Source organism: Trachurus japonicus, chromosome 5 (assembly GCF_045865225.1).
Source record: "Trachurus japonicus isolate A0001 chromosome 5, Traja_1.0".
NCBI classification, from domain to species: Eukaryota; Metazoa; Chordata; class Actinopteri; order Carangiformes; family Carangidae; genus Trachurus; species Trachurus japonicus.
In genome coordinates this window covers 29,723,544-29,750,290 of record NC_140911.1, presented here as the reverse complement: position 1 = coordinate 29,750,290, position 26,747 = coordinate 29,723,544, and the positions used below count along the sequence as shown (strand labels likewise).

At 43.9% G+C, this 26,747-nt stretch overlaps 1 protein-coding gene across 1 annotated transcript; it reads right to left on the bottom strand.

Annotated features, from left to right (window-relative positions):
- Positions 1-1,249: 1,249 nt before the first annotated feature.
- Positions 1,250-18,208, bottom strand: LOC146987864 (sodium- and chloride-dependent GABA transporter 2-like). Its single transcript, XM_085777286.1, has 14 exons — positions 18,020-18,208; positions 16,464-16,598; positions 16,220-16,360; positions 10,150-10,237; positions 7,660-7,792; positions 5,429-5,563; positions 5,234-5,337; positions 4,755-4,879; positions 3,739-3,851; positions 3,518-3,655; positions 2,599-2,701; positions 1,901-2,001; positions 1,637-1,807; positions 1,250-1,494 (listed from the first exon to the last, which is right to left on the bottom strand). The coding sequence occupies exons 1-14, from the start codon at positions 18,192-18,194 to the stop codon at positions 1,384-1,386; spliced, it is 1,773 nt and encodes a 590-aa protein (XP_085633412.1). The 5' UTR covers positions 18,195-18,208; the 3' UTR covers positions 1,250-1,383.
- Between the last annotated feature and the right edge of the window lie 8,539 nt (positions 18,209-26,747).

The window sequence follows — 26,747 nt, the reverse complement described above, 5'->3', positions numbered from 1 at the left end:
AGGATCACACCAGTGTAATTGATGTTTTTAGTGGTTTCAGTTTGAGTTTACATCAGTACAATATGAAGTAAACTCTGCTGATGTTGTAGATCATGTTGATGCTGTGGTGTCGTGAGCTATGGAGAGTTTCACAGATGGAATCACATGAATGGTTCAGTCTGTTATAATAGGAGACCGGCTGCTATTCAGGCCTTTCCAGTTAATAAAACAAGGAGACTGCGGAGAACAAAGAAACACGGGCCAAATATAACCAAAGACTGAAAACAACATTCTCGTGCATGTGTGTGGTGAACTACTTGTTGGCTGGAAGTGAGATGCTGTCAGAGACACTAAGCTAACCTAATACAAGTCTGACTTCCACTACTGTATGTACCATATAGAAATGACAATGAGTTGTGGAAAGTGTGGAATCTGTTTAAGCAACTATACTAATATACAAATTATCTACCAAAATTAGACTTAATGTAATAATGTGTTAATTCAAATTATTAGCCTACATAATGGAACAACCCATAGTCTGAATCAGCTCCCTGATATCAATCAGCTCACAGTTGCAAGCTGAACCACATCTGCCAACGGTTGCAACTTGGATGGCGCCAAAATAGAAAATGGAAAAATCTTCTGAGTGGCTACTTCAGCTAATAAATCCTGTCTAAAGTTTTTCAATAAAAAACCAAGGTTACTTGCACAGCAGTACACACTGTACATACTGTATTGCTGCACCAATCAGAATTTGACTGAATTTGATTAAACAACACAGGCAGACAGGATTTGATTGATTCGATATTTCACGATCAAAACAAATGTTCAGACATTTTAACAAAAATATATTTTACTCTCATTTGCATAGTTGTTCTTTTATTCTTTTACTCTTATTCTTCAACTATTCTGGGGCAACTGTTACGCAGAGGAGCGAGCAGGGAGCAGAGAGTGTAGGGGAGATTTCATGCACAGTTATGGATTATACTATATCATAAAGACATTATTAGTCAATTTAAATTGCATATTACATTAACAGTTGCTAACAGTACTTTACTGTCTACAATGCCCTGCCAGTTGTTGGTTCTGTGTCCTGGACAACACACTAAAGCATACAAAAACACTGTAGTGCTTTAGATTTGGAGGTATTTCAAATCTGGGTTGTAGAAATTACACATCTGTAACTATTTCAAATATAAAATTATATGTAAAAAAAATTATAATATTAATAATAACAAACCCCAAAAAACATAAACTATTCGACTTTGATATGTACTGTATTCAGATTGGTAACCTCACCACCATACGTAACACCACACCATATAAATATATACAGTATGTAAGTCACCTGCCCTACAAAGATCTTAAAATCAAACAATTAAAGTTATTTTCAGGACTTGCAATTCATTGAATATTGATATTTCTTCCATCATCCTTGACTTGCAGTGCCACATTGACACTTTCCTTCTCCTTGACTGGCAGGTCATCTGCAGGCCGGGAGCTTTTCTTGAGGCGCTAGGGAAAGGTATTGATATTGTTAAAGTATATAGCCCGCATTAACACAGCTTGCACCAGCAACACAAATAGGTGAAGTATACAAATTCAAATCTTTGTAGTTGAAATGAATTGCATATCACCCACTAACAACATCACTGACCTGCCAGAGAGTACCCTTTTCCTTGGCCAGTTTGGAGATCATGATGACAGGAATCATAATTAGAGAAGACATGGACAGGAACCAGCCGATGCAGTAGGCCCACCATGGATACACATAGGAGTTGTTGAACCTCAGGGGCATGTATTGCAACATCAAAAATGCAAGTGTGCCCTGAAAAAGGGAACAAATCACAGGTATATGGGATCAAGATGAAAAAAATATTCATATAAATGTAATGGATCCTCTACTGCTAAAGACACTTACACTGCAAATTAGAGGGGTGGTATAAAGCCAGCAGTACTTGATCAGTGATAGAGGCTTATACCCAATCATGTCCTTAATGTTGTCAGAGAAACGCTCAGCACCTGAGACAAACACATCACATGAACCCTAAACAAACACCCTGGTTTGGCCTTTATATGTGGCTTCTAAGTTTTTCAGTCCTTAGTTTTGGCTTAACAAAACACAGCTAGACATTGAACCAACTATCTAAAGCTAACATCTTGCTACTCTTCTGCATAAGTACCTGTATGTACATTTACTGTATTATCTGTGATGTTTGATGTATAATGCACTTGGACCTAATTCTCAATAGCAGAGTTTCGCCTTGAGGCCCACCAGCCTTATTAATTAGCTGTGGTTGCATAGAGAAATAATGAGCTTGACTTGTGACCCTAGTTTCTTATTAGATTACAAATTAATCTTAAAGGAAATGTATGCGTTTCCAAACCTTTTGCCTCTTGAGTTCAGGAGATTGTTTTTCCAAAATGTTTATGAGCTGGAACATTTTTTTTGGTTAGTAGTAGTTGTTTTGTGGAATAAAGATACACACAGACATCTTTAACTTCAGCCCCTTAGAGTTAATAATGGAATTGGGCATTAGCATTGTTTTATAGGCTAGGATTGAAAATTGGTCTTAAGATAATGTAGCACAGCACAGAACACTGGTAGCCATGTCTTACCATAAATCCATCCAATGGCCACTGACTGGAGGATTGCCATCAGAAGCAGAGTGGGACCACTGCATACATAGTGATCAAAGATCTGCAGAATGTATGCACCGGCCTAGAATTAAAACAAACAAAGGAATTGATGAGGATTTCACCTTTCAGTTTTCTACAGAACTCATAGTAATTTTCTTTTTTTTCTGCAAGATGCAAAATTAGGAATGTTTTAATTAATGTGCACTCAAACTGGCCTGGATGTGCTGGGATATGTTATGCATATGTGGATGCGCAGTATAGTACTGTACTAACATTTTAAAGGGATAGTTCAACATTTTGGCCAATTCACCTATTGCCATAATCCCTATGGCAATAGGCAATATTGGTGAAAGCTGTTTTTAGATCGGCGGGGCAGAGGCACGAGCCATACTTTATGGTACTTTCGCATTTCCCTCATCAAACTCATCAAATACACAATCCAACAACTCCAAAACCCCTACTCCTAAAACTATAGGGATCATGGCAATAGGTGAATTTGCCAAAATGTTGAACTATCCCTTTAAGGACTTCAGATTTCTAGATTCTTATCTATTATGCAGTACCATCTGAGAGACCTCTGATCAATCCCAAATTTATTCTGCAGCATGACAATGACCCAAAATTTACAGCCAGTGTCAAAAATAACTATTTCAATAAAGCATGGTCACACATTTAGGTTTCTTCTGTTGACTGAATTTTAGATAAAGTTAATCCATAAATAAAGACTATTCATGGCATTATTTTTTTTAATCTTCATTTTACTTTTACTAATTAAAAAAAAAGAACTCATACTAATTCATGCTCCTGTGTGTACTGTGTGCTGGGTATTAAATGAAGCTGTTGATTGCTCCAATGATTTGTTACGTGACGTACATTGTATCTAGTTGTCAAAGCTCACCTCCGATACCAGAAACAGTCCAAGTAAATAACTTAGAGTACAGATGAACATCAGGAGGAGCTCTCTGCGGTATCCTTTTCTAATCTGGGAGGGGAAGACATCTGTAATAGAGGTCATGATGCTCTCCAGCCCGATAAACTGGAGCATGACAGAGATACAAGTTAGTGTAGGAAAAGCACTGCAGGATGTTTTGTGGGAGAAAAGAAGCAACTGCTGCTCACCTGACCGTCTATGCCTAACAAGATGATCATGGTGAAGAAGCACACGGACCAGACCTGTGGGCACGGCAAAAGGGTCACAGCCTGTGGGTAAACTATGAAGACGAGACCAGGGCCTAGAAAGAGAAACTGAGTAAGTCACTGCTTCCAGGGTCTATTTTAATGCAGTCACTTAAAGGAGAATTCCAGTCATTTTTGACCCCTAAATCGTTGTCCTGATGGTCACCCAGTGTTGGGGGGAGCAAAAAACGTGACTAAAATTTATGCAGGTGAAACTGGAGTTACACCACAACAAACACTCAAAAAACAATCAAATATCTATGGTACATGACTTGACTCCTTAGACACCACTGAACTCATTACAGTACAGTATAAACAGTACAGTATAAACAGTATAAACTTTGTGTTTTTGCATGTAGTCACTCACCTCAGATAGCCGAACTGAAACATCCTGGAAAGACATTACTATCCAATCACAGAGCGCCTACTCTCCCCGCCACAGAAACAAACACTTTTTCCTTGTTGTGATGATTTCTTTACAAAGTGGTGGTAATGTCCACAATATCTCTGACTGTTTATTTTTGTAAAGAAATAATCACAACAAGGAAAAAGTGTTTGTTTCTGTGGCGGGGAGAGCAGGCGCTCTGCAATCGAATAGTAATGTCTTTCCAGGACGTTTCAGAGTTCGGCTGTCTGAGGTGAGGGACTACATGCAAAAACACAAAGTTTATACTGTTTATACTGTACACTATATCAATTCAGTGGTGTGTCATTAGGATTCCAGTCATGTACCATAGATATTTGATTGTTTTTTGAGTGTTTGTTGTGGTTGAAAGAATTGCCCCCATGCGTTAGCATTGTCGCTATCCCAAGCGCCAGGTATCCATGGTGTAACTCCGGTTTGCCTGCATCCATTTTAGTCACGTTTTTTGCTCCCCCCAACACTGGGTGACCATCAGGACAACGATTTACGGGTCAAAAATGGCTGGAATTCTCCTTTAAATTGATGATGATCGTACCTGACTCAGCAACTGTAGAAATATCAACACCTTGTTTTACTGACATGTAGCCCAGAACTGAGAAGATGGCGAAGCCAGATATAAAGCTGGTCCCACTGTTCAACAAGCAAAGAAAGAAGGAGTCTCTGCAAACCAGACACAACGCTGTTGGTCAGTATTTCTGGGTAACGCAACCTTGGCAAGATTGATAACAGAATGAGAACGTATAGGGATTACCATGTTGCAGAAAAATAAGGCACAGTAGGTTTAGTGTATGCAAATCCAAACAATGAAATGAAAATGTTTTTAAGTCAGCCAGGATGGAATATTAATAGATGCACAGATTACAAAACTTGACAATGAAATCAAGATTTGATTTGATGTGTTTTTGTTCCACACAGCAGTATTACAGATTATAGCCTACATTATGTCCTACTTTTGCAAAACTACATTTAGTGGCAAACCATTTGGATGACGATACACAATGATTAACTACCCACCTGTAACAGTTGTTGTCGTACTTGTTGTAGCTCCCCAGTGTAGTCAGACATCCCAAACATATGGCGTAGGAGTAAAATACTTGTGTTCCAGCGTCCATCCAAACCTACAAACCAGTGAAAAAATGCTTTACTTTCTAACAGTTATTTCAGCTATACACTAGTCTGGTGCAAAGGAGACTGTAGGCTGAATGACACCTGTGGGTCGGCGAGCCGTGAGGCGTTGGGATATAGGTAGTACTTGATGCCATGGAGGGCTCCAGGAAGGGTCATCCCTCTGAGAAACAGCACGATCAGCATGATGAAGGGAAACGTGGCTGTGAAGTAGGCGGCCTAGATTAAAGCAGAAAAACCCTTAGAGACAAATCATAATACACCTATTACCAACCTTTTTTGGCTCATGACCCCATCTTGACATCACACATTTCTGGCAACCCTTCAATCAAGATGTGCAAGCTCAGATATTTTTATAGGCTGCATTTTATTTGAACTCGTTTTATATTCAAGAAAGTGAAAGTATCGAATACAGTTGTTTCAGAGTGTGTGTCGTGTTTTTAATAATCATTTTAAAAAGAATAATAATTAGTTACAAAATTATTTTTATCAGAAATCTTTTTTTTTTTTTACTCAATTACTAGACATTCCAGGCGGCCCCACGTGGGGTCCTCCTGACCATAAGGTTGAAAAACACTGTATTAGGTGACATGAATAACAGTGAATAACACTTCATCATGGCTCCTGTTAGTGGGTGGATATAGTATTAGGCAGCAGGTGAACATGTTGTCCTCAGAGTTGGTGTGTTAGAAGCAGGAAAAATGTTCAGTGTAAAGATAAGGATGACTGGATCTCTCATGTGAACAGCTGCAGCTCTTGTGGGCTGTTCCCGGTCTGCAGTGGTCAGGATCTATCAGAAGTCCAAGGATGTAAAACATGGTCTTCTCTACGGCTTTGTTAAATCTCATCTAATGCTGATTTTTGCATATTGAGCATATAGTCCATATGGATTTTTGGAGTTTTGATTTTTAAACAAATTTATTGACTTTCATTTTATTCTATTTATTTGTCTATCTTTTATTATTACTATTATTTTTTATGTTCCTGGTTTACCTGCTTTTGCTTTTTTACGCCCATGTGTTGAATATCTCTTCCATAATATTTTTATGTAATTTTTGTTATATTAGAAGTACACAATGCTTGTAATTATCATTTGATTTGTCATTGCTTTAAAAGGAAACAATAAAAAAGTATGATAAAAAAATAAATAAAAAAGTGGTCCAAGGAAGGAAGAGTGGTGAAGCGGCCACAGGCTCATTGATACACGTGGGGAGAGAAGGCTGGCCCATGTGCTCCCATCCAACAGACCAGATACTGTTGCTCAAACAAAAAAGTTCATGCTGCTTCTGATAGAAAGCTGTCAGAACACACAGTGCAGCGCAATTTGTTGTGTATTCGGCAGCAAAAGGGACCAACACGATATTAGGGCAGGTGCTCAGACTGTTAGGCCTGATCAGTGTAAATGATATGAAGTCATGCAGAGGTCGCATACTCCCTTCAGGTTATGCTTTGGTACAGGTGTGACAGGAATAAGGAGTTTTTTATGACATGTTCCATCAAGGTGTGCTGCTCAACTAAAAAAATAAAAACAAAGCACATAATGGAGACATGTAGGTCACACAGCTGTGTCTTTGGGGAACAGGAATGACAACGCATGAGTCACAGACACCCAGGATCCCTGAAGTTTGCCAGGCAATGCGTTCACTTGACTTGCCCAGAATCACAGGCCACACACCAGTCCTGCTCAGTCCACTGATCTGCTGTTTCAAAGGTGGCTGTGACCATTTCTTCCTGGCCTACTGCCAGTTTTGACAACATAGTGAGAAACATTTATCATAATTGAGCCTTTCAACGCTCGTCGCTTGAGAGCAAGTAGCAGGTGAGAGTTTGTTGCATGTGGTTGCATGTCGTTCAGTGGAGCCAACTCTGACAACCACCGCTCCACAATTGTTTTCCTCCACCAGCCAGTCGGTTCGGTATCACTACAGTGACTACAGTCACCAACTCTAGTTGTCCAAAATCTTTCTCTTTTGTTAGGCTACAATGTGGCCAGAACATGTTGAAATTTTGCATATTAAATGTCAGCACTTACTCATTTTATCCTTTTATATTTTTGTGAAATTTTGTCAGAATTAGCATAGATTGAGGTGCATTTTTTTTTATTGCATTTTTTGGGGCTTTTTGGGGAATGACATGCTCACTCATTAATCGACCACCGAGCAGTGCACCCCCAGGTGATTTATGACTTTTAACTTTTGACTATAAAGGTCCAGACGGTTCAACCTTGAATCCATTGGCCATTTGAGTGAAATTTGAATAAATTCTGTCTGAGCATGGTTGATTTTTCATGACAAACAACCTGCTCACAGGCCTACCTTTCCCGTGGATCTCACTCCCTTCCAAACACAGAAGTAGCAAATGATCCAGGACAGAAGAAGGCACAAAGAAAGGTCCCATCGTATGTTTCCCATGGTCTCTATCCCGGTGGATATATTCAACACCCGCCGTCTGTAAAAACAGAAGTATTTTCAGTACATTTGAACCAATTATTTGATGCAATCTATTGTAAACGCCCAAACATCTTCAAGTGTCATGTTTGGGTTCAACAAGACAGCAGGAAATGTATCATGAAGCAGAATGCAGTGACTATTGTACTACTGCTAATACGACTACTACCAGTAATGATAATCATAAAAATCATAATGATAATTAACCCCACAATATTCAATTCCTACAGATGCAGTCACTGTGTGTGTATCAGTGTGGAGAGATCTTAAAACAGGCAGCAAGTAACCACATTCTCTACAAACTAAAAAAAAAAAAAAAATCATTAGGCACCAGCTCTGGTACTGTGGTATTAGTTGAATATCCAATTCAAAGTCCATCTGTTAACATATGATGATGTTAAATATCAGCAACTATATTTGGTGAGTGCACAATGAAAGACCCTTCACACCTGCAGTACACAGGTGCTTTCAATTATTCTCCCCCAGGTGTAGCTTGTATTGTGTCTTAATTGGGCACTCCCCCTCCCGTGTTTTTCACATGTTACTGTGGCATTCCTGTGGCAGAAAAGGAAGTGCAAAATTGCATTTCTGAGTTTTTCTGCCTTCAAATTGCTGTGAACCAATGGCAGATGCAAACTGGCAGTTTCAGGGAGACTGGAGCTGACGTGTCACAACCCCAGGGGAGGGCACTAGTGCTACAAGCTCCCGCCCCGCTCTGCCTCTGGCTCAGAGGTGAAAGGCTTGGCAGCTCGGTGTAGCTGTCAAGGTATAACAGGTATAGCTCACCTGGTAGAGCAGCTTGTACTGTGAGCAAGGACTATGTTCCAGTCTGGGATTGAATCCCAGTGTGGAGTTTTACGCTAAATGCGCTGAATCGGTAATTGTACAATGTCCAGCTGTCAGCAAGCGGGGGGTGGGGTGCAAGGAGGTGGCTGGGCGGTGGCTGGGCGGTGGCTGGGCGGTGGCTGGGCGGGTGCAGAGCAGCGCAGTCTCCGCCCACCCTCCAGAGGTGCATTGCTAATGAGCTGCTCCGAAAAGGGTCGCGGGAGGGGGACTTTAACATGTTTAAAAAAAACAGCCCCACACCAAGGATGCAGCTCACAACATGTGTGTCAATCCATTCTCTCTCTCTCTCTCTCTCTCTCTTTTTTTATTTTTATTTTTTATTGGTGAAATGTTTTAAAAATATTCAGGCACCTTCCAACTATTTAATACCATTTGAGTAGGTAGATTTCAACTTTTCAATTTCTTCACACTGATCTTCCACAATTTCAGTAACTTCCAGCCATTTAATACAAAATGAGCCTCTTTCTTACATTTTACTTTACTTTATTTGTTTATTTGGGTGGGACAGTGCACATTAATGAACATATAAAAACACGTAAATGTGCCAGATTGTAGCAGCAGAGCTAATTTCCATCGGGAAAGACATTAATCTCTCATCCTTCAAGTTTTATGTTTCAGCTTTAGCATCAGCCTTCTCAACATTGCTTCAACAGTTTCTTCACTTAATTCAGCATTGCTTCAGTAATGGCATTCAGCATTCACACATATTTCCTTCAGGAAATGCATTCTCTAGTTATAGATTTGATCACACTTTTCAAAAGCAGAGGTTTCCTTAGGGCCACAGGGCAAACACACCGAGCCACTATTGTTATTGTGTGGATTTCTTCTTTTTATTTCTCTTCCGGACCAAATTTTGATTCGCTACTCGTTCTACAAATTATATATCAAAACGTGTGATTTGATCGGAATCAGTGTGTAAAGACTACGCAGAATAGGGCCACAATCTACTGCTGACCCCTGACTCCTGTCCTGTCTTGCCTGGCCTGAGACTGGTTTGGTTCATTACAGTCGTAAGAAAAAGTATGTGACCCCTTTGGAATTTTCTATTTTTCTGCATTAATTGCTTTTCTTTCCATTGCAGGCCTGAAGTCTCTGTCAAACACAACCACACTCACCAATACACACATGCGCACGCACTCCTCTACCACACACATACATGTGCAGGCACACACACAGACACACACACACACACACACACACACACACACACACACACACACACACACACACACACACACACACACACACACACACACACACACACACAGGTAATGTAATCTGATTACAACTCCTCAATATCAGTGCTCAGTGAAAGATGATCATGTCTGTCTGATGAGCTCTGTCTTGACTATAAGGTTGTGGGTTTGATTCCCATGTTGACAGAGATGGCAACCCGGGCAGTAGCTCCCGTGGCCCTATCAAAATTTCCCAGAGGAAATTTTCTAGTTTACCTTATTATCCACTGATAATCTGTAACTCACTCATATTGAATATCAGTAATATAACACTTACTGCCAGAATTCTCTAACAGATGACGATGAATTTGCAGACGAGGCCCAGTTCGTAGTAGTATTATAGTTGTTTAACACCACACAGGCATCTGAAACAGAACAAACTGTTGTTAAACACAGTTAAGATGAAAACTTATGCTGAACATTGGTAGATCATGTGATTAAGTGATACATTCAGGTCAATTTCAGTTATTGTTTTGGATAGCATGTAGGCCTACAGATTTAAAGTTGTAAAGTGGTATTAAGGTTGTTAGTAATTATGATATCTCCTCTGCATATAGTTTATATTGTTACAAGTAATAACTTTATTGTCTCATAAATCTGTGTACAACTACATTCTTATAAATGTCTTTGTACTGTCTAAAATGTTACATTGAGGGATTTCAACTAAAGTGTTGCGAGATTCCATCCTCCACAGTCAACGGGTTGGACAGGCTGGCCAACTCCTACATTCGGAAGTGGCTAGGGCTACCGCGAGGCTTCTCCGACACAGGCTTGTTTGGCGCAACATCACTGCAGTTGCCCATCCAGTCCATCACCCTGGGATACAAGCAGGAGAAGGCCAGGGTGGTTCTCGAGTTGAAGGAATCCTCGGATCCTGCTGTGAGGAATGCACTTGTCCCCACCCGAACAGGTCGGAAGTGGCAAGCAGGCCCAGAGGTTGCCAGGGCCATTGGCAGGCTCCAACACCAGGAGATAGTGGGCAGGACGCAAGTAGGGAGAGCGGGGCTGGGATGGGGAGATGCCCCGCGTCTCTGGTCCAAGGCCACGAAGAGGGAAAGGAAAGCCATGGTTGTGGAAGAGGTGTCAAGGGCGAACCAGGAGCAGTATACCATCAAAGCCGTGTCACAAGGTCGCCAGGGAAGGTGGACCACTTGGGAAGGCACCATCAAGAGACCCCTCAGCTGGGCCGACCTGTGGAAGATGCCACAAGCCAGAATCAGCTTTCTGCTCAGGGCAACCTACGACACCCTCCCATGCCCCAGAAACCTCCACCAGTGGTTTGGCAAGGAGGAGAGCTGTCCCCTCTGCAGCGCACCCAACGCCAGCCTACAGCACTTGCTGTCGGGTTGCAAGGCCGCACTGACGCAAGGGCGCTACAGATGGCGGCATGACCAAGTGCTGACGAAGCTGGCCGAAGTCCTAGAGAGCTGCAGACAAGATGCCAACAACCAGCCCACAGCCAAAAGGCTTCCGGTCAGGTTCGCGAGGCCAGGGGAGAGCAGTGGAGACACCAGCCGACGAGGCCCCCGGAGCGTCCTGTCTCAGGCAAGGGACTGGAGCATGAGGGCCGACATCGGGAGACAGCTGCAGTTCCCCCGGGAGATCACCACCACGACACTCCGGCCAGACATCGTGCTGTGGTCTGCTGCTACCAAGGCTGCGATGCTCATAGAGCTCACCATCCCCTGGGAGGAGGGAATCCAGGCCGCCTATGAGAGGAAAGCAGCCAAGTATGCAGACCTGGCCGCCGAGTGCAGAGAGGCAGGCTGGTCTGCCACCATCTACCCGGTGGAAGTAGGCTGTCGGGGCTACGTCAGCACATCAACAACAAGGCTGCTGCGAGATGTGGGAACGACGGGAGCTAAGCTCAGAAGGGAAACCAAGGCCCTCGCCGAGGAAGCTGAGAAAGGAAGCTTCTGGCTGTGGCTGAGGAGGAGGGATAAGAACTGGGGGTCAAGGCAATGAGATGGGTCAGCTGCAGGGGGTGGCAGGGAGACGTCCCTGCCACCGCTCCGCCACCAGGAGGCGTTCCGGGGTTAAAGAGAGCGAAACTCCAATGAGCGGTGGTCCCCGGCTGATGACCCTGCAGCTGACCCAAGGCGCTGTAGGAGGCGCGTCAGGCATATTTGCCCAGCAGAAACAACACCATACCTGTACAATCAAACTGATTTCTGGGCAACCAGTGACACCTGAGAAAGGGCAGGTGACATCCAGGAAAGACTGGAGGACTTCCAGGAAAGTCTGGATGACAGCAGGAAAGTCTGTACCGGGAGTGGGCGGCTAGTTACCCAACCCACTAGACTCCTAACCAGGAGACACCCAACCTTAACTACGAAAACGAATAAGAAGAAACAACCCGAGGGCCCTCCGAGAGGCGGGATGGAAGATGGGCCCAACAGGACTGACTACACGGAAACGAACGGAACGGACATAGACAACGAGATGAAGACCTTCAGGTTGTGCAGGTGTGGGTGGGGGAAAGTGACCACATACAGGGGCCTGCGGATCCATCAGGGGCGAAAGAAGAAGGAGAGTGAGAAGAAAGGCATTCAACATCCTTGCACTGCTCCGGCAGATAAGACAAGCAGGACCCCCAGCCGGGGAGAGAACCACAGAGCCGAGGGTCCTAACGTTGTTGATGGTGTGGAGAAGGAGGAGGAAGAGCCCCCTGTGACAAGCAGTGCCCCCCTGGCATGTGAGCAGGCAGAAGTGAGACCTTTCAGCCCCCCAGCCACCCAGCAAACAGAGAAGAGGGAGCCAGGAAGAAGGAGCACCATCAAGTGGCCTAAAGCAAGCGAGGTAACAACATGGCAGAAGCTGGACTCAGACCTCAGTCTCGTGCTTGAGCACTCGCTACGCGGTAGAGTGGACAAGAAACTCAACCTTCTTGGAGATATCCTGTACGAAGAGTGCAAAGCGAGATTAGGAACACTCACGAAGAAGCAGCACAACGCCCCTCCGAGGAAGGGGAGGAGGGAGGCCGAGATTGATGCCCTGGTGCAGAATCGGCGCCAGCTCCGCAGGAGATGGAGAAAAGCACCAGAGGAAGAAAGGCAAGGCCTGAAGGCGCTGTGGAATGAAGTGAGAGGTAAGCTGGCCTGCATGCGAAGAGCGGAACGTATTCGAAAACGCAGGAAAAGAAAGGAGAAAGAAAGAGCTAGCTTCATGAGGAATCCCTTCAAGCATGCCCGTCAACTTCTGGAGGAGAAGAGAAGCGGGAGGTTGGAAGCCACCAAGGAGGAGATTGAGCAGCACATCAGGGGTCAGTACAGCGACCCAAAGAGGAACGTTCCCTTAGGATCGCCGGGATACATCCCCCCTCCACCTCCTCCAACCACACAGTTCGACAGCTCCCCTCCCCGGCTGAGCGAGGTAAGAGCAGTCGTCAAGAAAGCGAGGTCAGCATCAGCTCCTGGGCCGAACGGAATCCCCTACAAGCTTTACAAGAACTGCCCCCAAGTGCTGAAATGCCTGTGGAAACTCATGAGCACAGCATGGAAGAACCAACTCATACCATCGGAGTGGCAACGAGCTGTGGCGGTGTTTATTCCGAAGGAGCAGGAGTCCCGCAACATCGAGCAGTTCAGGAGCATTGCACTGCTAAATGTCGAGGGAAAGGTCTTCTTTGGAGTCATGGCCAGGAGACTAACAACTTACCTCACTGAGAACGGCTATATCGACACCAGCTGCCAAAAAGCCGGAGTGCCAGGTTTCCCAGGATGCGTGGAACATTCTTCTATGATTTGGGGGCAGATCCAGAGGGCCAAGCAGGAAAAGAGCGACCTTCATGTGGTGTGGCTTGACCTCGCCAATGCGTATGGATCCGTCCCTCACAAGCTCATCCAGTTTGCATTGGAGTTCTTCCACGTCCCTGAGTCCATCAACAACCTGGTAACCAGCTACTTCAGGGACTTCCAGATGTGCTTCAGCCTGCAGGATTTTACGACAGGATGGCAGCGTCTGGAAGTTGGCATCGCCATGGGGTGTTCCATCTCCCCAGTCCTGTTTGTTGCAGCGTTTGAAATCATCCTCCGCGGAGCCCGTCAGACCGTAGGAGGAATCAGGCTGCAGTCAGGACAGAGGCTTCCGCCACTCCGAAGCTACATGGATGATGTCACCGTGGTGCTGCAGACAGCCCCATGCACAAGAAGGTGCCTGAAGAGGCTGGATGAGCTGGTGACATGGGCAAGGATGAAAATAAAACCATCCAAGTCAAGAAGCCTCTCTCTGCGTAAAGGCAACAGGAACGACAGTACCATCTTCGTCGCAGGAGGCGAGCCAATCCCCCTGCTGGCCAACCATTCCATCCAGAGCCTAGGGAGGCAGTACAATGCAGATCTGTCGGACAGGCATGCAGGCAAGGCGGCACGGAAGCAACTCTCGGAAGGCCTGGCGAGCATCAACAAGAGCCAGCTCCCCGGAAAGTACAAGCTGTGGTGCTACAATTTCACATTGTACCAGAGGGTCATGTGGCCGCTGAAGATGTGCGAGATTCCATCCTCCACAGTCAACGGGTTGGACAGGCTGGCCAACTCCTACATTCGGAAGTGGCTAGGGCTACCGCGAGGCTTCTCCGACACAGGCTTGTTTGGCGCAACATCACTGCAGTTGCCCATCCAGTCCATCACCCTGGGATACAAGCAGGAGAAGGCCAGGGTGGTTCTCGAGTTGAAGGAATCCTCGGATCCTGCTGTGAGGAATGCACTTGTCCCCACCCGAACAGGTCGGAAGTGGCAAGCAGGCCCAGAGGTTGCCAGGGCCATTGGCAGGCTCCAACACCAGGAGATAGTGGGCAGGACGCAAGTAGGGAGAGCGGGGCTGGGATGGGGAGATGCCCCGCGTCTCTGGTCCAAGGCCACGAAGAGGGAAAGGAAAGCCATGGTTGTGGAAGAGGTGTCAAGGGCGAACCAGGAGCAGTATACCATCAAAGCCGTGTCACAAGGTCGCCAGGGAAGGTGGACCACTTGGGAAGGCACCATCAAGAGACCCCTCAGCTGGGCCGACCTGTGGAAGATGCCACAAGCCAGAATCAGCTTTCTGCTCAGGGCAACCTACGACACCCTCCCATGCCCCAGAAACCTCCACCAGTGGTTTGGCAAGGAGGAGAGCTGTCCCCTCTGCAGCGCACCCAACGCCAGCCTACAGCACTTGCTGTCGGGTTGCAAGGCCGCACTGACGCAAGGGCGCTACAGATGGCGGCATGACCAAGTGCTGACGAAGCTGGCCGAAGTCCTAGAGAGCTGCAGACAAGATGCCAACAACCAGCCCACAGCCAAAAGGCTTCCGGTCAGGTTCGTGAGGCCAGGGGAGAGCAGTGGAGACACCAGCCGACGAGGCCCCCGGAGCGTCCTGTCTCAGGCAAGGGACTGGAGCATGAGGGCCGACATCGGGAGACAGCTGCAGTTCCCCCGGGAGATCACCACCACGACACTCCGGCCAGACATCGTGCTGTGGTCTGCTGCTACCAAGGCTGCGATGCTCATAGAGCTCACCATCCCCTGGGAGGAGGGAATCCAGGCCGCCTATGAGAGGAAAGCAGCCAAGTATGCAGACCTGGCCGCCGAGTGCAGAGAGGCAGGCTGGTCTGCCACCATCTACCCGGTGGAAGTAGGCTGTCGGGGCTACGTCAGCACATCAACAACAAGGCTGCTGCGAGATGTGGGAACGACGGGAGCTAAGCTCAGAAGGGAAACCAAGGCCCTCGCCGAGGAAGCTGAGAAAGGAAGCTTCTGGCTGTGGCTGAGGAGGAGGGATAAGAACTGGGGGTCAAGGCAATGAGATGGGTCAGCTGCAGGGGGTGGCAGGGAGACGTCCCTGCCACCGCTCCGCCACCAGGAGGCGTTCCGGGGTTAAAGAGAGCGAAACTCCAATGAGCGGTGGTCCCCGGCTGATGACCCTGCAGCTGACCCAAGGCGCTGTAGGAGGCGCGTCAGGCATATTTGCCCAGCAGAAACAACACCATACCTGTACAATCAAAATTGCCACATTTTGTTAATGATATGATATTAAAGTTAAAGATAGCAGTTCCCGCCCTCGTCATGGATCTATTGGTACTCGTCCCTACGTCACCACATTCAGGCGCATCCCTTGGCTGCACACACAGAGAGGACCGCCCCTTTATGCCGTTCTCTCTCCTCATTGGATAAAGCTTGTAGGATACAAGGAAGTATACAAGAAGTTTTCTCCTCGGCTTACAGCACAGCAGAGTGACTGACAGACCCGTGTTTCAGACCAAACACTCTATATAAGTGATTGCTGTCGGAAGATATAACTATTTAAGACTTATATTAACACAAACATTCCGCTTACTTCTGCTTTAATACCAGGATTTTTAAAAATGAATTTACCTGTATTCCATGTGTTATTACAGGTGACCCATGGCAACTCTCCAGAGAAGGATGAGAAAAAGTAAAGAAAAGCCCAGGCTAAGATCACGATGTAGCTGATACATCCATAGAAAATGATTATTTGACTGGCGTATCCCATCCCTGGAACCAAAATAAAATGATATAAAATTGTTAACAATCAGTTCCCTTAGTATTTCTAACTCCCTCTTGTTATCTCAGTGCTGGCAGGTGCATTGGACCTCACCTTCAAACAAGGGGCAGACCCTCCTCCAGCACATGATTCCCCCCAGACTGGTGTACTGGCCCAAGGCTGTTTCCAGTATGAACAGGGGGATGCCACAGGTCACAAGGAACAGGGTGTAAGGAAAGAAAAAGGCACCTGCAAGTGTATGTAGTAGATAAGTCGCGGTGATCACGTAGGTTGTTTGTATCATTTCTTGGAGTGTGATAGGCTATATCACATGCTTTCTGTTGCTTTGCATCTTTTAGCAGAGCAGGAAAGCCTTCCTGTGGCTCATCTCTGATTAACGAGGCTCAAGATGCACCAACAGATGAAAGAATTAAAACTTGTTGTAATTACTCAATACTAAGTAATCTGCAACCAATTACATTTCAAAAGTAGCCTTTCCAAGACCAAATATGATTGATATCTACAGCTGAGATATCTCTGTTGACAAGTGTTGTCTTTACATAATGTGGATTTGAGCCAGAGAGCTGCAGAGAAATCCAGACCTGTAATTATGACATCGGAAATATAGGACGTGACCTTTTAAGAGGACACATTACATGAGTTAGGCATCACCGTTTGGCATAGGCCAACTTTTGCTGTATGCCTTTGAAATAGACGTGTACAACGCTTTAGACAGGAGTGATGGAGGCAAAATATGGTTCAAAATGATAAGATTGGCACCGCTCTGCAGCGTTAGGAACAGAAAACCGGAGCTATGAATTATCTTTATTTCTATGACATGAAAAAAGACAAAACTGTGGTGGTATTTTGTAAAATTATGGATGACACAATGACATGTCCTCAACTTGTCCCTGAGAAGACTCCACCTGCATTGTTTTATTTCATGCTTGCCAACATTGTTGTTGTATTTATATATGTGTCTGTTCAGTCTGTACAGTCATCATGTAAAGGATGGGCCAGAAACAAAATTAAAAAAAATTTAAAAAATGTATCCGCCATCAAGTAAACAGATTGAGACACGTCAGACAGGTTCTGTTCTTTCAAGTTAATGTAGCACGGTTGAACCACATTAACTTCACCATCTTGTGTAAAAGGTGCTCATGTATAAATAACTGGAGATGTGAAATCAGGACTCAGCGACAATGGAGTTTTGTAAGAATATAAAATTGGAGGGATTCAGCGAAGAATGTGACTCTGCTCTTGTACAAACACTGGCAGAACATATTTGTATAGGCTCTCATAACTTGTCAGATCCTTGATCATCACATGTGAAGCAGAGGGAGACACAGACAGAAAGGTTATGTGACAGAAAATGGACATTAAAATAGAAAGCAGAGCTTGAATAAGGTTGAATAATTCATCAGTCTATACTGTGCATTGTCCTTTGTTCACTGTGATTTTTTGTTGTTGTTGTTGTTATTATATTTTCACATATTATGAAGCAAAAAACATCTAATAATTCTGCCTTGGTAGATAAAAAAAAAAGAATATCCCAACAATTTACCATCAGGCTATCCAGCTTATATCACGTGAAAGTTGTCAAAAGTTCATCCCACACTTACATCACATAGCTATATTAACCTGAGGAAACAATAAACAGGAATACTCACCGCCACCATTTTTGTAGCACAGATATGGAAATCTCCATACATTTCCCAGTCCAATAATAGCACCAGCAGCAGACAGGATGAACTCCTTTTTACTACCCCACTTTCCACGCTCCTCTGCTGTTTGTGAAGTCATCTCTGGAGGGAGATGGCTCAGCCTGCACAGAGCGTCTGCCATACACCACTGGGGTAGAAGTGATCCACTGGAAAGTCTGGCGTAGATCCACTCATATCTGGATTGACTGGCTTGTTATATTCTGAGGCTGATTTTTGTGGGGTTACCTAAGTTATAAAATTGCAAGGTATTTTAGCCACAAGGGGGACCTCTAGACGTGCAAACAGGTTTTCTGCCAGCAACTATTCAGTGTGACTAATTCCTTTTTGGACATGGTATTGAAAGGCTTTGAGAACACTGCTCTTTGGCTCACACAAGGTATGAATGACTGATGACTAGAAAACGCATTGCTTTACCCAAGGCAAATTCATTTTACAGGGTCACGAATACACATTTAGCCTGTCAGTCTTAACTAGTCTGCTGTACAATAAAACATGCCAATGAACGTGTGATTTCCTATGTGCATAGTCTTATATCTTGTTTTCCATTGGTCAGCTAAATAACAACCTGCCTTTTGAATGCAGTTATAGTGTATTTATATGCTGGTCACTTTTAGAAGTGAACATACAGTATGGTTTCAAACTTCTGAACAACATAGCTTGAGGGGACAGCAACACTAAATCAAATTCACACATTTTTGAAGGCACACTGTGTAATATAAGGACTCATCAAAGTGAGTCAATCCAGTTAACAGCAGCCCCATGGCACGCCATGTTGTTGGCAGGGAGCCAACAAACTCATATACCATGGGAAAAATTCATATAACACAGTGACGTGGCAGCATCAGAAATCCATGTAATCTACAGTAATTACAGCACTTTTGTGATAGAACACTTACACAACATAAGGACACTGCAAGCTTATGGTTGTACGCTGTCCTGTCTTGACTTCAAAGCACAAAGTTGCCTACAGTATATTATATATATATATTATACTAGCTGTATATGTGACCAATAAAGTACCTTTACCTTTATTATTATTATATATATACATATACATATACAACTATATATATATATATACATATATATATATATATATATAAACATTGAAGAGCACTAGGCTCTTCAATGTTTAAAAGCTCTCTCTTATTTAATGCTGTTGGAAAAACACTGTTGTGCGTCTCCCCCTGTTCTGCTCCAAGAGGATTATTTCTGTGCAGCTCAGTATTTTAAGGTCACAGCAGGGTGCACTTCAAGATGTTTGGTCCCTCCACGGAGTGCAAAGTGACACTTCTAGCAGGTAGGAGCTCATTGGTTGCTTATGGGGTTCCTCAGCTTTCACACGAGAGCATACCATACATCCAATTAAAGTTATCACCAGTGGCCTAAAGATTCATATGATTCTGAAGTCCCAATGGCTGTGTCCAAAAACTGCTCTGAGCAGAACGCCTGTCTTCACAAACTTATTTAGACAACAACAGAAACAGAGTTTATCTATGAGTGTTCATCATGCAGATTTATGATTAGAGGCTATTTTTAGATTATTACTGCTGCATTTATTTACTTTATCCACAATATAAACACTGATCCTGTTTTATATATTAAATCTGCAGTAACAAATATAGCTGCAAAATGACGAAGAGTAAAACTGCAGTTGTTTCCTTTATAAGTTATGAAACTGGACGGGGACTTAAGTTTTGTAACCGGCAGTTGGGTTATAACACAAAAAGGGTGGGTAAGGGTTTCATAATGTCTGGGATTTTAATGGAACGCAACAACCAAACTTTATGACCTGGCTTAGTTGGAGCAGGGACTTCACTAGTTTTTTAGTTTTAGTTGTTGTTTTTTTTGTTTTGTTTTTTAGGACAGAACACAAAAGACATATATCCACATATCAACATTAAAGCATAGAAACATAGCACCAGATATCCACAGCTCTTCCATCTCACAAACTATTGTACTTCCTTTTTCTATCATTAGTTTTATTACACAATCCCAAAAGTTGTTAAATCACACACACACACACACACACACACACACACACACACACACACACACACACACACACACACACACACACACACACACACACACACACACACACACACGTAAACAAAATGTCCCAGTTTGTGGAGGAGAGGCAACCACTCAGCTTTTCTTCCTTCCACACTGATGGGGGGGGGGGGGTGTCAGATTCTAACAGTATACATATACATATACATATATGCTAAGCACTAAATGGCAGAGCAAGTTGGTTTAAGCACCACTATAATACACATTATCACACATTATCACGAGGCACTTAACAGAATAAAGTCATTACTTTACTATACAATAGAGGCTTTTCATAACATTATGGGCCGGATTTACTAAAGGTTTGCGTGTATTAAAACGTGTGCAAACGTGATTGCACGCGCAAACACATGTGGAACCTGATCTACTAACCGGACGCACCGAGGATTGCGTCCCTCACACGGGCAGAAAAGCACGTGCGATCCATTTAGCGTGTTTGCCTTGATGAATATGTAAATCTGGGCGTTTCAGCCAGAACGTGCAAAATACTGGGAGGAGTAGATGCAAATAGATTTATTTAGCGTGTGCAATGTGATTTACCAAACCAGGAAGAGATTGCGGTGGCTGTTTTTGCGTCTTTATTTACCACGTCTGAAACCATGTACTAACTGATACAACTTTGCCAAAACGTATGCGTTTATTGATTTGATACCTGTCAGAGCCCCGTGATCTTACATCTCTGCATTTCCTCACGTCTGGGTAATTCTGTAATAGTTTTTCAGCCGTGTTAAAAGTCTTTTACGCGCCGTTACGCACGGGGCACGTCTGTCCTGCAGTGCGCTCCTCTCCTCTCCTCTCCTTTCCTCTCCTCTCACCTGGCTGCTCAGCTCCGTCTCTCAGTCCCGGTCCCGGACTGAGACACGTCACCGCTGCCTTCACCCGCCTTTGATCCCTCTGGTCTGTGGTCAGAGTGTTTAGATCCGTGTGTCCCACCTGAGCTCTCTATTAATCCACTCGATCATGGGCGGCACACACATATTACAGGTGTGTGATTGTCGCTGCAGCTGCTGCCTGTTCGTCACTATATGACGAGTTGGGCCCTGTAGCGATTTGTGTTTATTTATCTAAACAGAGCGCGAGAGAGATGAACACACGTGCTGTCATTGTATGCATCGGATCAAATGTCATTCTGTCCCTTCGTCCATCCAGCTCTCTGTCCACTCTCTCCATGACGGAAACGATTACGACACGCAAAACCCTCATTTACATATTGCGGTTTGCACGTGTTTTCATTTAGCGGGTTACTCTTAGTAGATCACCTGTTTTGCGTGCACTAACCAAACTCGCAATATTATAGCGGGAGCAAACAATATAGCGCCCGCTATCTGGGATCTTAGTAAATCCGGCCCTAAATGTTTTGAGTCCTCCCATCCTGCCAAACAGGTTATCTGAAAGGTCACATTGACTGAACAGTTACATGGAGTCCAGGTTTGAATCACCTCGTGTGGATGCAGATAAAATGGTAAATTGGTGACAAGCTGAGGCAGGAGAGCTTCATATCACAAAATAAACTTTTAGGCAAGGCAAGGCAAGGCATCTTTATTTATATAGCGCATTTCATACCAAGGCAACTCAATGTGCTTTACATAAAGACAAAACATTAAAAAAGAAGCATAAGACAGAATAACTGATTTCAGTTCTGTTGGTAGTTTGTTCCAGTTGTGTGCAGCATAACAGCTAAATGCTGCTTCACCATGTCTGGTTTGAACTCTGTGCTCTACTATCTGACCTGAGTACGTAGATCTCAGAGCTCTACTGGGTTTATACTCTGTCTCTCTCTGATGTCATCTGATCTCTTTGTTCTGGTTAAAACTGGAGCTGCAGCGTTCTGAATGAGCTGCAGCTGTTTGATGCTTTTTTGGGGGAGTCCAGTCAGAAGACCGTTACGGTAGTCAAGTCTACTGGAGATGAAAGCATGAATCAGCTTCTCCTGATCAGTTTAAGACATAAAACCCTTAATTCTGGATATGTTCTTAAGTTGATAAAGGGCTGATTTGGTGACTGATGCCATTGATATGGCTGTTGAAGGTCAGATCTGAGCACGCCAAGGTTTCGGACTTGGTCTTTAGTTTCTAAAGACAGTGACTCAAGGTGTTTACTGACAGCAACCCTCTTCTCTTTATTTCCAAAAACAATTACCTCAGGAAATTTTGGCTCATCCAATTTTTGACTTGTTCTAAACAGTGACATAATGGGCCCTAGTTTGGTGGCGCAGCGCAGGTGGCGCAAGGTAGCGCAGTCGGTGTAATGCAAGTTTCGACCAGCGCAGCCTATCGCAAGGTCAGATTGGCAGATTTGTAGATCGCGCTGCGCTGAGATAGGTGTGGCCGCGCAGCAGGGGGAGGCGTCACAGATTCAGCTTGGCGCAGTGGAAGTTTCGTGCGAAAATGCCCCGCCGAGGGTGCGCTGAAAGCTCGCCAGCTCAAACCAGGTCTACTCTCAGTGCAGGGCGAAGCGCAGCAGGTGCAGTGATAGATTGGTTCACCGGCACGCAGTGCACACACCTCACCAAGACCTCACCGGCAGGTTTCCACAGTTCCAGGCACATTTCAACGCAATAAATATCCACAATAACCACTATTTTATGCAACTAATGGAATCAACACGTGAATTTATATCTATATAGACTGTCCCGTCACATCTGACGTCAGATCAAAGCAGAGATCAAAGGCTGTCGGCACGCGTAATGGAAACTCCACCTGAATTAACACAGCAGGGACGAACTGGCACTGAAAAGCAGCTGTGGATGTCCCAAGAGCAGGACTGAGGGTGGTGGATGACTGCATGTCACTGCCGTGTTGAGATACGCACTGTGCCTTTGTGATGATCCGCTTTATTTATTTATTTACTTATTAATTTATTAGCGGGCGAGCGAAAAACAAAACACAAATCATCATCTTTCTTAGCCCACCACAACAGCCTCGGTATCAGATAGTCAGTATAAAGCCTATACTCAGCATCTCTCATCACAGAGAAAAAAGAGAGAGATGGACAGAGAGAGAGAGAGAGAGAGAGAGAGAGAGAGAGAGAGAGAGAGAGAGAGAGCGTCCTTTACGCTGATTTCATCCCTGTTACGCATGGTGTTTGTTTATGTTGTGATTAGTGTACACCTCCATCTTTCTTACACAGGGTTTGAATAAATGTGAGTTTCTTTATTAGTTTATTAGTTGTTGTTTTTTACACTGGGCAGCGGTTCTCAGTGTATCAGATCAAACCTGATTACAGTTTTTCTCAATTGCTAAAACACTAAACCCTGTTGTCTGAACCAAATTCTCAGTTGCTCGAACCCACTGATTGAATCAGTCACTCTTTTGGCAAAACCATCAGCACTTTTCACCTGTTTAGACACATCTTACCAACACATTTTCATTGTGATGCACCTATGTTGCATAATGCTGAGCACAGGTGGCAAAAGTCAAACACAACTAAAGCACAAGTTTCACCGGTTGAACACAACAACTCAAAATTGATAACACTTGTGTCCAATGATGTGAGGGAACATACTATATAAGCCAGTTCAGGATGAAGTCCTGTGGCCTGATCCAGTACGGAGAAATGATGCTGTGGCTGAGTTATGCACTTCTCATTTGTATATTTTTGTACTTTATTTTTACGTAGGCTTACTGCATACAAGTGCTAAATGCACAATTTTTCTGTTTGTTTTTGTACTGTACAAGTGCTATGTGTAAAATGCACAGGATTTCTGTTTTTTGTACTTTTTTTTTTTTTTTTTACACAGTACTATGTACAAGTGCTAAATGCACAGGTTTTTTTGTTTTGCAACATGCATTTATGGAGGGAGAGGAGGAGGAGAGGAAGAGGAGAAGATGAGAGACGACAGGGTGAAGGAAGAGAGGATGAGGGAGGGGGGGATGAAATGGATGTGGGAAGGGAGGGAGGGAGGAGGGTGAAAGAAAGTGAAGGAGAGAAGTGCTAAATGCGAGAGGGAAAATAATTTCATATTCATCTTACAAAAAACGGAAGGATACAGAACTAGAAAATGATTTGGAAAAGAAAATCAAAGAACTCGAAAATCTCCACGCAGCTAATCCATCTGAAAGCATCTATAATGAACTACAGAAACACAAGATAGAATTAAATAACCTTTTAAACAAAAAAAACAAATTTCTTATTGAAAGACTTAGACTGAATTCAACACAATGCAGCAATAGGTCAAGGGCCTATCTGGCAAAGATGGTCAAACAAAACAAAGACAAAACAACCATAACAGTAATTAAGGACTCAGCAGGGAAGCCACACTACAATCCCTCAGATATCAACAATGTATTCAAAGATTATTATCAAGATTTGTATACTTCCCCTCACAACCCAAATACTGATGACATCTACGAATTTCTGAACAACATTAATCTACCCCATTTAACATCGGAACAATCTAATGCACTGGAACAATTATTAACCGAAGAACAATTCTATAATGCACTCCATAAGATGCCAAATAACAAGGCACCCGGTCCAGATGGCTTCCCTGCTGAGTTCTACAAACATTTTTGGTCTACAGTTTCTCCACTATTCTTTAGAATGATAGATGAAATTTTCAAAACTAACACAATACCCTCCACCATGAATACAGCTTCAATCACCCTACTGTTAAAACCTGACAAAGATCCAACCCTTCCATCCAGCTACCGCCCTCTCTCCCTGATCAACACAGATATAAAAATCATAAGTAAAGCATTAACAAATAGAATTGAGAAGGTCATCACCTCTATTATACATCCAGATCAAACAGGTTTTATCAAAGGAAGACAATCATCCCACAACACTCGGAAGCTATTCAACTTAATGCAACATTCACAAAACAAGAAACTTAAAACCATAATCCTCTCCCTAGACGCACATAAGGCATTTGACAGGGTCAACTGGAAATTTCTGTTTGTCACTCTACAGAGGTTCGGGTTCGGAGAGTCATTCATAAACTGGATTAGGGCACTGTACACTTCACCGACAGCCACTATCACCACTAACGGTCTACATTCACAACAATTCACTCTTCACAACGGCACACGACAGGGATGTCCACTCTCTCCATCACTCTTTGCTATTTTCATTGAACCACTTGCAGCCAGCATACGACAAAATATAAACATCAAAGGAATTACATCATTAGCCACAGAACATAAAATAATTTTGTATGCGGATGACGTATTACTCCTTCTTCAGGAACCATATCCCTCCCTGTTAGAATACCTTTCTGTTATTCAGACTTTCTCATCACTCTCTAACTACTCTCTCAACCTGTCCAAATCCACCCTTCTCCCTCTCTGCATGGATGAAGGGGATGTGGCAGCCCTCACCTCACAGTTTCAGCTACCTACAGGAAATATCAAATACCTAGGTATCCATATATCCACCAAGCTGTCAGAGTTATTTAACCTCAACTACAGCCCACTACTCAAATCCATACAGAGTGACCTCCTCCGCTGGACAAATCTACCACTCTCACTCTTAGAAAGAATTTCAACAATAAAAATGTCAGTCCTACCCAAAATAAACTACTGTATCTATTCTCCATGATCCCGACTCTTCCAAACCCACCCTGGTTCAAAGCTCTAAATTCAGCTATCACGCACTTTTACTGGAAAAATAAAACCCCTCGGATTAAATTATCAACATTACAGAAACCCAAATTATATGGAGGACTAGAAGCACCAAATTTCGAACAGTACCACACGGCAAGTCAATTAAAATACTTAAAACAATGGCTCACCCCCTCTGACTCAGATTCACACTGGATAGAAACCGAACAGGCATTATGTAATAACATTAATTTATCTGATCTCCCTTTCATTAGTAACTCCTTCAAACATAACATCTGCTTCCAGAACATCACCATAGCCTCATCTCTGACAGCTTGGTGGAACACCCACCTCAGTAAAGGCTCCACAGTTACACCGTCCCCCCGCTCACCAATCTGGAACAACCCAGACCTCACAATAAACAGGAAACCACTGCACTTCACATTATGGAAAGAAAAGGGCATCACACACTTACATCATATCACCCAGGATACCAAAATAACAAACTTTCAACACCTAGTCCAGAAGTTCGGCATTGGGAACAATCAATACCTTCAATACCTCCAATTGAAATCCACTATCCTCTCAAAACTGACTAATATACCTACACCCAAAACACAAGATACTGTTATAAAAGACTTCCTAAATATCCCCGGACCCCATAAATTACTCTCTACATTCCTATATAGCACAGACATATCAACTTCCCTGCCAGTTACCAAGTGGGAACAAGAACTCAACATCAGTCCCAATGCTGACTTCTGGACTCAGATCAGCAAGAGCACCTTCATCCATTGTAACACCCCAAACCTACAACTCATCCAATTCAAGGTCATGCACAGATACCACTACACGGGTGAAAGACTACATAAAATGGGCTTCACTACATCAGATCAATGCACTCACTGCACGCAGGACACTACAGACACTTACATGCATGCATTCTGGCACTGCACTCCTGTTAAACAATTCTGGATTCAAATCACCACTCATCTATCTCACATACTGGGCTGCCACATCCCCACATCACCCCTGTTATGCATCCTAGGAGACTTATCAAC

What these genes read in the sequence shown, in the direction of transcription:
- LOC146987864 (XM_085777286.1), bottom strand. Translation starts at nt 18,194, where the DNA reads ATGGCAGACGCTCTGTGCAGGCTGAGCCATCTCCCTCCAGAGATGACT. An exon ending in GGTCTGCCCCTTGTTTGAAG is followed by an intron (nt 16,361 to 16,463) that starts GTGAGGTCCAAT and finishes TTTTGGTTCCAG; the next exon opens with GGATGGGATACGCCAGTCAA. An exon ending in TGTTAGGCATAGACGGTCAG is followed by an intron (nt 3,656 to 3,738) that starts GTGAGCAGCAGT and finishes GTCATGCTCCAG; the next exon opens with TTTATCGGGCTGGAGAGCAT.